This window comes from Pteronotus mesoamericanus, unplaced genomic scaffold (assembly GCF_021234165.1).
Source record: "Pteronotus mesoamericanus isolate MK-2021 breed Mesoamerican mustached bat unplaced genomic scaffold, CSHL_Meso_final scaffold_85, whole genome shotgun sequence".
NCBI lineage: Eukaryota > Metazoa > Chordata > Mammalia > Chiroptera > Mormoopidae > Pteronotus > Pteronotus mesoamericanus.
The window spans coordinates 31402612-31415337 of record NW_026555329.1 but is presented as its reverse complement, the minus strand read 5'-3'; the positions used below and the strand labels follow the sequence as shown (position 1 = coordinate 31415337).

At 30.6% G+C, this 12726-nt stretch overlaps 1 protein-coding gene across 1 annotated transcript in view; it reads right to left on the bottom strand.

The window, feature by feature from the left end:
- SEMA3C (semaphorin 3C) overlaps positions 1-12726 on the bottom strand; it is a 165864-nt gene that overhangs the window by 52286 nt on the left and 100852 nt on the right. The window contains exons 6-10 of the mRNA XM_054564390.1: positions 10820-10910; positions 6920-7039; positions 5320-5462; positions 2524-2638; positions 115-184 (exon numbers count right to left, since the gene is read on the bottom strand). Coding sequence (XP_054420365.1) covers positions 115-184; positions 2524-2638; positions 5320-5462; positions 6920-7039; positions 10820-10910 — 539 coding nt within the window. The remainder of the gene's footprint in view (positions 1-114; positions 185-2523; positions 2639-5319; positions 5463-6919; positions 7040-10819; positions 10911-12726) is intronic.

Below are 12726 nucleotides of genomic sequence, written 5' to 3'. Positions count from 1 at the left end.
AAATCCTAAATGTGATGTAAAAATTAAAAGTTGAAAAGAGTGCTTTTGCAATAATTACTATTATTCAATAAAGTTTATAGTTTAACTCATAAATTATAATTGTTTAATAATTACCTTGATGTTGTAAAAATGCCGTACACTAGTGTTGTCCTTGGGTTATCCGTTTCAAGCAGAAACACATCCTCTATAAAAGGAAAATGCTATCATTTTTTTTCAAGTTCCCAAATATTAACTGTATTTTTAAAATTTTACCCTAAGAAAATAACTTCAACTATGAAAAAATATTATTCAGAAAGATATTCTAGTAGCATTATTCCAATTTAAAGGCTAAATGAACTAAATGATAGGCATATGATAAAATAAGTTAAATAAAATGTTATACAAACACTAAAGGGATTTATGAAGACTATAACCTTAAGGAAATCATGCTAATAAAATAATATTAAGTGGAAAAGGCACAATGGAATATGATATGAACTAGAACCACATAAACCTTAAACTACACACCAGAATATTATAGGAAGGTTACCAGAGTGTGTCTCTGGTTAGCAGAGCCTTAGAAACTTCCTGCTGCTTCTTTTTTTCCCCTGCATTTTCTACAAATCTTTTAATGATAATATACTTTTTAATTTAAAAAAGGTTACAAATCTCAGTTCTTTTTGACCTAGGGTCAGAAGTTGTAACATGGAAGAAAACACTTTCAGTCACTTTTTTCTCCACAAAATATGACTTTTTTTTGGCTTATGGTCAAAGTTGCTAGTGATGTTTTTATTAAATCAACAATTCCTCTAAAAATAAGAAGCTATATATTAAATCAAAGACAATGGTATAAATCAGTAATTTTCATTTTTCATCTCAGGGCACATATAAACTAATTACTAAAATTCTGCAGCACACCCAAAGATGTATGTTTTGCTGATGTGATTAAAAAAAATGGTGGGGGGTAGGCAGAGACAAATGTATTTGAAAAAAAAACAAACAACAAAAAACGTATAATTTTGATTCATCTACTGTGTTGGCTATTGCTATTTTTTTTTTAAACTGACAATCTAAGGGAAAAGAAGCCTAAATGATCGGGTACTGATTGCGTGTTTTAAAATATCTTGTGGCACACCAGTGTGTTGTGGCACCCTGATTGAACATCGCTGGTATGAATTATAAGGTATAGCAATACATAACAAAACCTGGAAGTAAATTCCTAATAGGAAACCCCAATTAATAAACAATTGTTATGATTACAAGAAGAGTCTGTTTTTAGTGACATTTTTGCAAATAAGATTCTTGCTGAGGAATACAAAGGAAGAGGTATTTATTTTAAATTCACAGTAAGTTTAGGACCTCTTAAGCAATAAATTAATAGCCTCTAGCCTTTCTATATATGAACAAATGCTGACACTGTCTAAATTTCTGTAAAAAACAAGAAAGATAAATATCCTGAGTCACCAAAACATAAACATACTTGTAAAGAATCTGGGGGAAAATAATGAATGACTAAGTTATAACAAAAATAATGCTTAGAACGTTTTTCTACAAAAGCTGACATAGAAATTTTTGTTTCTATGATCAACATAATGGCTTTTGAGGAGACCAACTATCTTTCAGTTTTTAAAACTGTTAGAAGCAGTAAAGTTTTTCATATTATAATATGCTTTTATTGCTTACCGCCTTCCTACCTCAAAATCTGAGTAAATTAATTTACTGACAATAGATAGCATGTTATATTTTAATGAATTAAAGAAAAATAAAAGTTGTTTATAAAAGTGCACTCAGTACACTATAATGTGTACTACCTTATTCTGATTAAAAAATGAAAAATGTTCCTTGTTAGAAAGGTATCAGATTGTTAGTCCTCATTTAATCTGGGAAGTACAACTTCCCTCATGTCACACATGCTGGAAAAACTTTGTCCCAGAGTCACCAAAAATAACTTAGATTGGAGCGTAAGTCTCATTTCTACTCTAACAGTTTTTCATTTAACTTCTATTCTGTCCATTAACTGCAATAATAAAAATATATAGCTGCATTCTCAAATAAACTGATTTGAAAATAGAATATTAGAGTTTAAATACATCAGGAGGATTGAATGTGGGAGGTGAGGGTGCATAGGGCAGGGGAGAGTAATGGGGGGAAAATGGGGATAACTATAATTGAACAAGAATAAAAAATTAAAAAATAAATACATATATGCAATACATATTCATTTTAGAAAAGCACAAATACAGCATTACATATATATAAAGTATACAAGTACCTTTCTCCCTCTTTCATACACACAATCACACACTTAGTCATATACATTGATGAATACAAGAACTAAATGTTTCAGCAGCACATTCAGAGGCAAAACTGATTTAAAAAATACTTAAGGAAACTTATTAACAGTATCTAGATCATTAATTCAAACGGATGCATTGTTTATGCTGAAAACATTCATGTAAAAGACATCTTCTTCTGAGAGTTTATTAAATTTTATAAACTTTACAAACTCTCTTTCAAACGTTTTTCAGATTCACACCTCTGTACCTAATTCATCAAAGTGTGTTTCTGGGCCGTCCTCGTCAGTTACAGAGCACACCAGCCTTGCTTTTAAGAAGGTAGTCCACTTGTTGACAAGGCTGCGCAGTCCACCCGTGTCATTCTGAAAAAATTTGTAAACACATTTCAGGTTGCTTAAATAAATATCGAATTCTATTAAAAATTCAGCTTGGATTCTTGTTACCTGGGGCTTCATTGTAATATAAAGGATGGCTACGTTAACCACATTTGAATATCAACAGATAAAGAGGAATATTTAAGATACATAGTTATGTTATAATATAGTAGGTTATATTGTGGTATTATTATTCTATAGTATGACATCAACTGACAATATTTTGAAAAATGAATTTATGTATATATTCTCTAAAGCTTTACAAAGTTGACAATAAATGTTACAGAATATATGTAATTTAATTTGCCTTTTCTTCATAACTCACTGTATTCAGTATGAATGGAATTATTGTATACAGTGAAGTTTGCATATTCTGCTATGGTCAGGGCAATTGGTTTAGACTTAACAGCAAGTGGTCCCCAAAAGTTCTTTTTTTCTCTCCTTTATTTATGTGTTATCATTTACTCCTCAGTATTTCTTGCTGCTCAGATGCTTTAATATACATACTTCTCCACCCAGGATAGAGAAAATGGCTTTGGGATCATTCACAAATAGTCTCTTTTGATAACATGACTTTTTTCTGTATGCTCAGTAGCTTTTCACCCCTTTGGTTGGCTTTACTGTCTTGCTGTAAATGATTGAGAAGAAGCTGAGCATCACTATTAGTGGAATATTGCAATATTTAAAAATAAGCTATTTTAAACACTAAATGCTTTAAGAAACAATTCTGCACAAATGATGCTATTCATAAATGTCAGGACAAGCCTGTAAACCTACTACAAAGGCAAATATCATGATGCTTTTTCTTAGCTGCTATATATATTTACTGTTTATATACAAAAATATTTTGGTTATAGTTTATAATTAAAACAGTATTTTATTAAAGCATTTCTTAATTTTCACTCTTGTAGATAGTTCCTCCATAATTGTCTTTTAGTAAGGTTTTGCTATATATTATTTGCAAGAATTGTACTCTTTCTGTAATATACAATTTAGCTATTTGTTTTTAATACTAATATATTAAATAGAAAAACAAAAATTAACCTCATGTGTTTATTTGTATAAACCCACAACCAAAATATTTCCTTGAATTGAGCTTTGTGTTGAAATAAGGTATTTATCGCTTATGATTGATGTGAATCAACATTAAGTTCAAATGTCTCCAATTAATATTTTATTAATTTGTAACAGTAGATAATAGAAGTATAAAGACCAACTACTGGAAAAAGAAAAGATATTGTATAATTTAAAGTCCTTAGTCTTTCTTCAAATTATAATGGCCCCAACAATCTAGAGGAAAAATAACAGAATTGGAGGTGTCACCTTCCTAGACTTCAAGCTATATGACAAAGCTATAGTCATCAAAACATTATGGTATTGGTATAAAACAGACTCATAGATCTATGGAACAGAATGGAGGGCCCAGAAATAAATTCATGCATATATAGTCAATTAATTTATGACAAAGGAGCCAAAAATATTAATTGGAGAAACAATAGATCATTCAATAAATGGTGTTGGGAAAATTGATAGCCACATGCAAAAAGAAAAATAAAACTGGGCCACTTTTCTACACCATTCAAAAACAGTTAACTCAAAGTGGATTAAAGACTTGAATGTAAGACCTGAAACCATAAAACTCCTAGAAGAAAACAGGCAGTAAACTCCTTGACATAGGTCTTGGAAATAATTTTCTGAATTAGACACCAAAATCAAAGCAACAAAAGCAAAAATAAACAAGTGGAACTACCTCAAACTGAAAAGCTTTTCACAGCAATGAAAACTATAAACAAAATGAAAAGGCAACTTACAGAATGGAAAAAAGTAATTGTAAATCATATGTTTGATAAAGGGATAATATCAAAAATTTATAAAGAACTCATATAACTCAATAGTCAAAAAAACTCGATTAAAAATGGGCAGAAAATCTGAGTAGATATTTTCCAAAGAAGACATAGACATACAGATCCAACAGGTGCATGAAAAGATGGACATTACCAATTATCAGGGAAATGCAAATCTAAACCACAATAAGATATCACTTCACACATGTTAGAATGGCTATTACTAAAAAGATAAATAATAAGTGTTAGCAAGGATGTGGAGAAAAGAGAACCCTTGTGTACTGATGGTGGGAATATGAATTGGTGCAATTACTATGGAAAACTATGAAGTTACCTCAAAAAAATTAAAAATAGAACTATCACATGATCCAGCAATTCCATGTCCAGATACTTATCTGAAGAAAATGAAAACATTAATGCAAAAAGATGTGCACACCCCAGGAGTTACTTGTGGCATTATTAATAATAGTTAATATAGTAAAACATCAGTGTCCACCAACATATAAATGGATAAAGAAATGTGTTATATATACACAGTGGAATATGATTTAGCCATAAAAAATCTTGTGTGCAACAATGTGGATGGGCATTGTACTAACAGAAATAAGTCATACAGATAAAGGCAAATACTGTATGATCTCTCTTATAGGTGGGATGTAAATAAAATCAAACGAACAAAAAAAACACCTCATAGATATAGAGAACAGATCAGTATTTGCAAGAGACAGGGTTGAGGTAGGAGAAATGGGTGAAAGGGATAAAAATTTTTTTTTGCTTTTTTTTAAGTTTCAATAAATTGAATTTAAAAACAATGTTAATACTTACAGGACATATTCTAGCAATCATGGAATGAATCTGTTTTGTGCTTCTACTATTGTCAGTCAGTTTCTCTTTGAAAAAGAAGTAAATCTTAGCATCATTTGGATCAGTTCCATCTGGGATGACATGTGCATCCACAAACATAGGTTCTAAAAGAAATACAAAAGCTTTAATATACACTCATGATAAAAAAAAAATCCACCTACTGTTCATCCAAGTAGACCACAGACACATGCCTTCTCCATCTATGGTATAAAAAAATAATTTGACGTTTATAGGCAAAAAGTCTAAAAGCAGCAATTGTATTCAGTCAACATACAACATTTGGAATGTCAAGTGCCACAAAATATAGCTATAGTATGACAGCTCAAACAATTTTTCTCTGTCTGCAATACATTCTGGAAGTTCAGTAAATGCAAAAAAAAAACCCCAAAAATGAACACACACACACACACACACACACACACACACACACACACACACTCCCCACCCCCTCCCCTCCCCCCAAAAAAGAACTCTGTGCACTGGTAAGTTTTAAAAATTGAAAAACTTTCCTGCCAGTTCTTTCCCATGGAATCTGATAGTCATTTTATGGGGGAAAAAGTTTGTTTTTTAAAGTGTGGTTTTCAATCTAGTACATATAAACTCAAATTCTTTGAAGCAGAGTGGGGAGTCCAGAGTCCAAGATCTGAAAAACACATTTTTCAGAAATACAGTGTATGAAATTCAGGGGAAACTTTTCAAGGACAAAATGACGTCATTTGAAGGCATAGAGGGATTCCTTATTTCAAGAACAAAACAACTTTTAGAATACTCTATTTCCAGATGTACTGGAGAAATAATTCGAAGAAGTAAATGGACAATCAATGCTTTCTTGTGCTGGCCTATCAGTTGAAACAAGATGCTTAACTGTAGTGATTCATGCTTAACTGTGTAATGTTAAGTGAATTGCCAAATTTAGGGTAAGTAAGAAATTTTCCCCAGGGTGAAATGACAAAGAATTTAGTGGTTTCTTTTTCTTCTAAACAACAGCAACTCATTGAAATTGTGCATTAAAGTCAAATGAGCACCTTTCCTGATGTGAATTCCATGTGATCCCAAGAATTGGAAGCAGTTGAGCACTGATAATCATAAAATTATTATACTTGATTTCTATTAAGTATTAGTCAAATTATGAAAAAACATATAGCAGTTTTATAATTTAGAATCTAAGTATAAAACAAATTAGAAATCCCTGAATACACTGTACTCATTTTAGCCATCATAAATTTAGAGATTTTAATCTTTGACATTAATAAAATACACAAACTATATGAGTAAATATGTAAAACTTAAATAGAGAAGATAATTGTATACATGTTTATATGGTAAATATCACTTCATTTTAATTTATTCATATATCCTATGATAACTGTATGATAGTTAATAGAATATGAATGTTTTAACTTTTTATTTATTGAAAAAATTTTAAATCATAAAGTACAGACTTATTGTTATTTATGACCTAGTATGGTACTTTTTGACCATTTTTACCTAATTTTCATTATGGAGTTAAACAAATTTGTTTAAAGCATCATGCTGAAAAATGTACAAAATATTTTCTTACCACTTAGCCATTTGGAATTGTGTTGATCAGTTCTGACTGCATTCCTCTTAGTTAAACTTCGAAAAATAGCAGCATCTGTCCCCATGAAATCTATATACATTCCAGAGAAAAGTTCTTCATCTAGGAGAAAGAAATTGTCAACATAAATCTAAATTTTTAAGGTTATTTAAAAAATAAAGGAGAACTGGCTTATTAGATCATCACATATATTACAGAGTATTTATAATGGATAATTAGTTGACATTGTCCACCAAATAAAAAGTTGGGTAAAATTTAATCTGGTTTCATTATTGACTGTATGAATACCAAAACAACCTTATTCTATATAGAAATAAAAATTCCTCTGCCTGTACTTAATTTTACTAAGTACCTATGTTTATAAAGTATGTATCAGAAATGGCAAAAGTGATATAAGTATAGAAGATAGCAAAATAGCTCAATTAATCATTACTTTGTTTTATAAAAACATTGTAAGAGACAGAAAACTAGGTTTCTACTTTTGGTAATAATTAACAAACTGGGAATTAGAACCAATCATTTAGTACCCTGAATCTTAATCTTCTCACCTGTAAAATACAGGAATTGAATTATAAACTCACAAGTTCTCACCACATATTAAAAATTATATAATTTTACTAAATAAATTGAAAATGATAGTTATCATTATTATTAATGGCATGGAGGCAATATTAAAAATTTTAAAATACTATTAATGATATAATTTCATCATTAAAGGTACACATTTTGATTTTCCATGCTAGAAGGTTTCTATAAAGTAAATAAAGTGCCATATTTTCATTTACAAAACAATATATTAACATTATGTTAATAATATATTATGTTAATGTTAACATAATGTTAATTATGTTAATAATAACATAATATATTATTAATTAATTATGTTAATATATTATGTTATGTATGTTTTGGCTCATTAACCATTAATACTTAATGGTTAAGCCATTTTTTATGTATGTAGAATTAGGATGTAGAGACAAGAAAAGATATTTTATAATTAAATTAAATTATCATTATTGATGGCAAAAACATTTTAATCTATATATACATAACATTTAACCTTTAGTTTATCCATATTAACTTTTATGCTAGTAAAAATAATAACTATTGAATGGTATGTGTGACCCTTGAGAATAAAGTAGTAGTTTAATATCTGTTTAAAAAAATAAAATTTATCAGGTCTGTCCCACTGAACCACCACGCAGCTGTGTTCTCTTGCTAATGTTCTAGAATTACTCCCTGGCTACTTTCAGACTCTGGTCATTTTGGCAGGGCTGGAACATTATGAAGCACTCTAAGCTCACTGTTTATTAACAATACCAACTGGCTCAGGCTAGACTGGAGAATGGAATGTTTTAATATGTGTTCATCAGGTCATGAACTGAACCCCTACCAGTTAGCAAGGGGGTAGGCAGGAATTGTATCACCCAGTTGTGCTTCCTAGTAGGGGTCTAAACCCCATGGGAACAGATTATGGGGAGGTAACAAAAATGTGCATGAAAATATTTTGAGCAGTTTAACCGCTCTAAAATTCTGTGAATATTTGTAAGCATCTATACAAGTATTCTATAGATACATTGTTGTTAAATTGAGATAGCTTTGTAATTATTTCACACTTTTGCTCTACCCAATTATCCAGAACAGTAGGTTATAAAATACTGTTATTCAACAGACTGATTAGCACAGTTACTATATCTGTATCTAGGTAGGGAAAAATACAGGGTACTGGAAGATGGTGTATGGCGGAGAGGGCTGATTCTAATCCCGTTACACACCACCTTATTAGTTATATCTTAAAACATTACAAAAGTCCGCATGTCCGTCTTCATTTCCTGTCTTAAATGATCAGTAATTGGGAATAATAAAGTGTCTGTTTTATTTTGTATATGAAATTTTTAATTAATATCACTTGGGGAAGAATTTTGAGGGTAGGGTATTTATCAAAGTAGGACGTATGCAAAGATAAAGTTGTGCCTTTTAACTTTAATCCAAAAATATTTTACTTTTCAATTGTAGTTTCACTAACCAGAAAAATCTCATGGGATTTATGACAGGTTCTTTAAAAGATATATCTGACTTTTTGTTGTACTACAACAATGACTAAAAATAGCAAAAAAACCTAAACTTGCCCATTTGGTTATATGCTACAACTGCATTGTGAAAATTGGAATTCAAATTCCCAATGTTTCTTGGCACTTTAATAGAAATATTTGAACTAAACTGTGTTTAGTGGATTGCAATTGAACAGAAATGATAAGGAACTATATAACAAAGTATGATAACTAAACAAATCTACTCTGCAATATTGGAAATGCTATTGGAGATCATCATAGAGGATAATCAAGAACAAATAAAATGATAAATACAGGCTTATACAGCTTCCTGCTCATTTTGGTTTCAGTTTTTAAGTTAAGCAAAATCATTTAGTGACTTTCAGTGATAGTATAAACTATAATGTTAATCAATATATTAAAAGGTAGCTTAGGAACATGAGCACAGGAATTGAAGACTCCTCTCCTTCAAAAATGAAAGCCAATAACTAAATTCAATTTTGTTAAAAAAAATCCAATTTTCTATCGTAGTTTAACAGTAAGATTAATAATGCTTTGTTGTAACCTTTATTGTTCTAAACAATATTTGATGAGATAAAACTACAGTATTAGTGTAACTGACCTTTGAAGTTTATTTTCAAAGCATTTAACTTCAAATAAATGAAAACTCTATATATTAAACTAGTAATATCTATAGATCTATTCATGTATTTATATTTAATAGAATTTCTAAAGGTGAATAAAATTTCATTCCTATTGAAGAAAAGACTTTTTAAGATACTGCTCCTATAATTTTTAAAAATCTTGTCTGAAAAGACTCTGTATCAGACATATTTGGATATCTTGTAATTTCAAAGGCTTCTAATATTTTTGGTCCTAATGATATACTTTCATTTCCTCCTTGCTTAATTTGAATGAACATATGGAAATAATTAATTGGATAACTTCCAGGGATACATTTTAGTCAAAGCTGGATGTACCTGTTTTAATTTAGTTTCCAGATATAAGAAAGAAAGATGGATTGGCTGCCTCTTTAAATGAATCAAAGCTAAGCATTTTGACCACAAAAATTATTTTGCCACCTGTTCTATTGTCAAATGACGTAATTTTACCATTGGCAACACACACAGAAAGCAAAAAGGGAAAAGCATCTACTGTAGAGTTGATGCTGGAATTCCAGATTCATCGCCACAGTCAACTCATGTTAAACCAAAAATATTCTAAACTGTCTTAATTAACCAAAAGAGAATGTCATTTAAGTGAATTATAGAAAGGCATTCAATGTTTGAGACTCAAAGACATTGATTCATCAATGTATGTAGCAGCAAGCAATTGGGCCTGCTTCTTAGCTGATATATTTTATGGAAAATGAGGAAATGAAAAAGTGACTTTACCATCACCTCTCTTTTTAGTATAGCAGCTTAACAATCCACAGAGAATATATTTGGGTAACACGTGTAATTTGTTAGCCTTTCATTAGAGTAACACCATTTGTAAAAGATCATTAAAACATGAGGAAAAGTGGGTATATTTAATACTAGAAAAATACTACAGAAAACATTGAAAATTGCTGTATAATATGTAATAATATATATACATACACATGCTTTTTTGTAAATTGTTGACTTGCTTTAGGAATGACAGCTCTGTCATATTAGAAGAAAAAATACGCGCTTATCATAAACACTCTCAAAAATGAGAAATTAAATCTCCATTTCTCAACACATACATTTCTTAATGCAATTATCTAAATGAGCATACTATGCCAGAAATTATTTTTCCTTGATTTCTTTTTTTATTTTATTTCCTCCTCCTTTTATTTTCCACTTACTGATCATAACAGATACTGTGTTCACATTAGGGTTGAAAGAGCAGCGTCCTTTTCCAGATTCACACTTGGAGTCAATCATGAAAACTTGGTCCTTTATTGTAGAAAAAAGTTAAAAGGTAGTAATAATAAATAGCTTTAGACTTAGTTAATCAATTATTTTTATAGTAAAAAATATGCATTATCATAAATAATAAGCTTTTCCCTCGGTTGCATGTGCCTTCCCAGTTTACTATATTAAGACTTTCTTATCCTACAGATGAATCCATTTGTAAGTTTCAAGTTAACATAGCACATCAAATTCTTATCCTTCTACATCCCCGTAAACCTGATCCAGTAAGTTTTCCTCAAATAAACGTTATTAAAAAACACTTGGAAATCAAGAATTATTGTAAATCGGAATAAGCTGAAAATTGACCAAAAGCAGAAAACTGTCTACGGAAGAACAATGTGTACAGGATTATAATATTTCCAAAATAATCAAGACATTTTAAATACAAAATTTTGTCACCATTTAATTTTGTTATATAAAGTATTATATTAAATACAGTAATCCATAATTTAGATAAAAATGTTTTATTTACTCATTTATTTAACAAAAATATATTGAGCATCTACTCTATCCCAGGCACTGACAATACATTAGGGATACAGTACACAAAATAGACAAATATCTTTTCCTTCAAGTAATTTATAATATACTTATAAAGAATATAAATAGTAAGTATAAAATACAAAGACAATAAATACATAAAATGTAGAGTCCAATAGATGGTGCTTAAAAGAAGTGTTAAGCATTGAATGGGACTACAGAAGCCCAGGGACTGAGGACCATGGGTTCAATTTGAAATATGATAATCTGTGTACCCTTGAGAGGGAATGTTTTGTTGGAATATTTATCTTTTTCTTATGTAAGTTAGTAAACGCTACTACTTAAACTCTAAGAAAAAAATTATCAGTTTTTTTGGTTGCATTAGATAATGAAGGTCCTTCACTCTCAAGCTAAGGTTTTTCAAAAGCAGCCTCAATATTTTTGGGTATGCAAATGAAAGGATCAAAATGCCTCTTTAAAAAGATTGGGCCTTACCTTGTGCTTTAGGAAGACTGAGAATGTCAGTTATAAAAACAGACAATGGATTCAAGAAAACAGATTTGTTTTCAATTGCAATAGTCTAAGAATTAGATAATAGTAAACTGACGTACCAATCTCAGTGGTCATTGTAAGAGCAGTAAGGATACAAAAGAATTTGTAAAGTGAAGATAAACAGAGCTTGGCATTCAATTACAAATTGGATAAAGTTCAGGAAGATGACAAAAACAAAGATGATTCTGAAGTTTTGAATCCTTCAAGAAAATAAAACTAGTTCATTTTTGTGATATTGAGTTTGATATATTGGCAGAACATCCCTGAGGCAAGAGAAATGCATAGAGCTTGGAAAGAATCACAGTCCTCTAGGCTGGAAACATCCTGCGACATGATCCTCTTCAGTGAATTAGCTCTGCAGTTGAGTCTCCTGGCTCCTAGCTACATCTGGTTTCCAAAAAACCATCATTTATATAATGATTACACTAAATACATAATGAGAAACTTGAGGAAAAACAATAACAATAGTAAGCCTGTTTGTGATTCTTTAGTCAGAGACGTACATAGATTTGACGAAAAAAGTGAACTGGCATTGCAGGAATTGGTGAGATTGTGTAGCTACCCCTTGCGCCCTGCCTGGCCTCTGTCACGGCACAGCATCCTTGTACTCATGCGGTTGTAATGGCCAGACCCTGTCATGACCGGCAAGGGGTGTGGTCCCCTCGAACATCACTAATTCAAGCACCCTGCAACAATTCTCCAAACTCATCTCCCAAGAACTCTTTTTTCCCCCATTTCATCAGCCTTTTCTCTTCTTTATCAACCA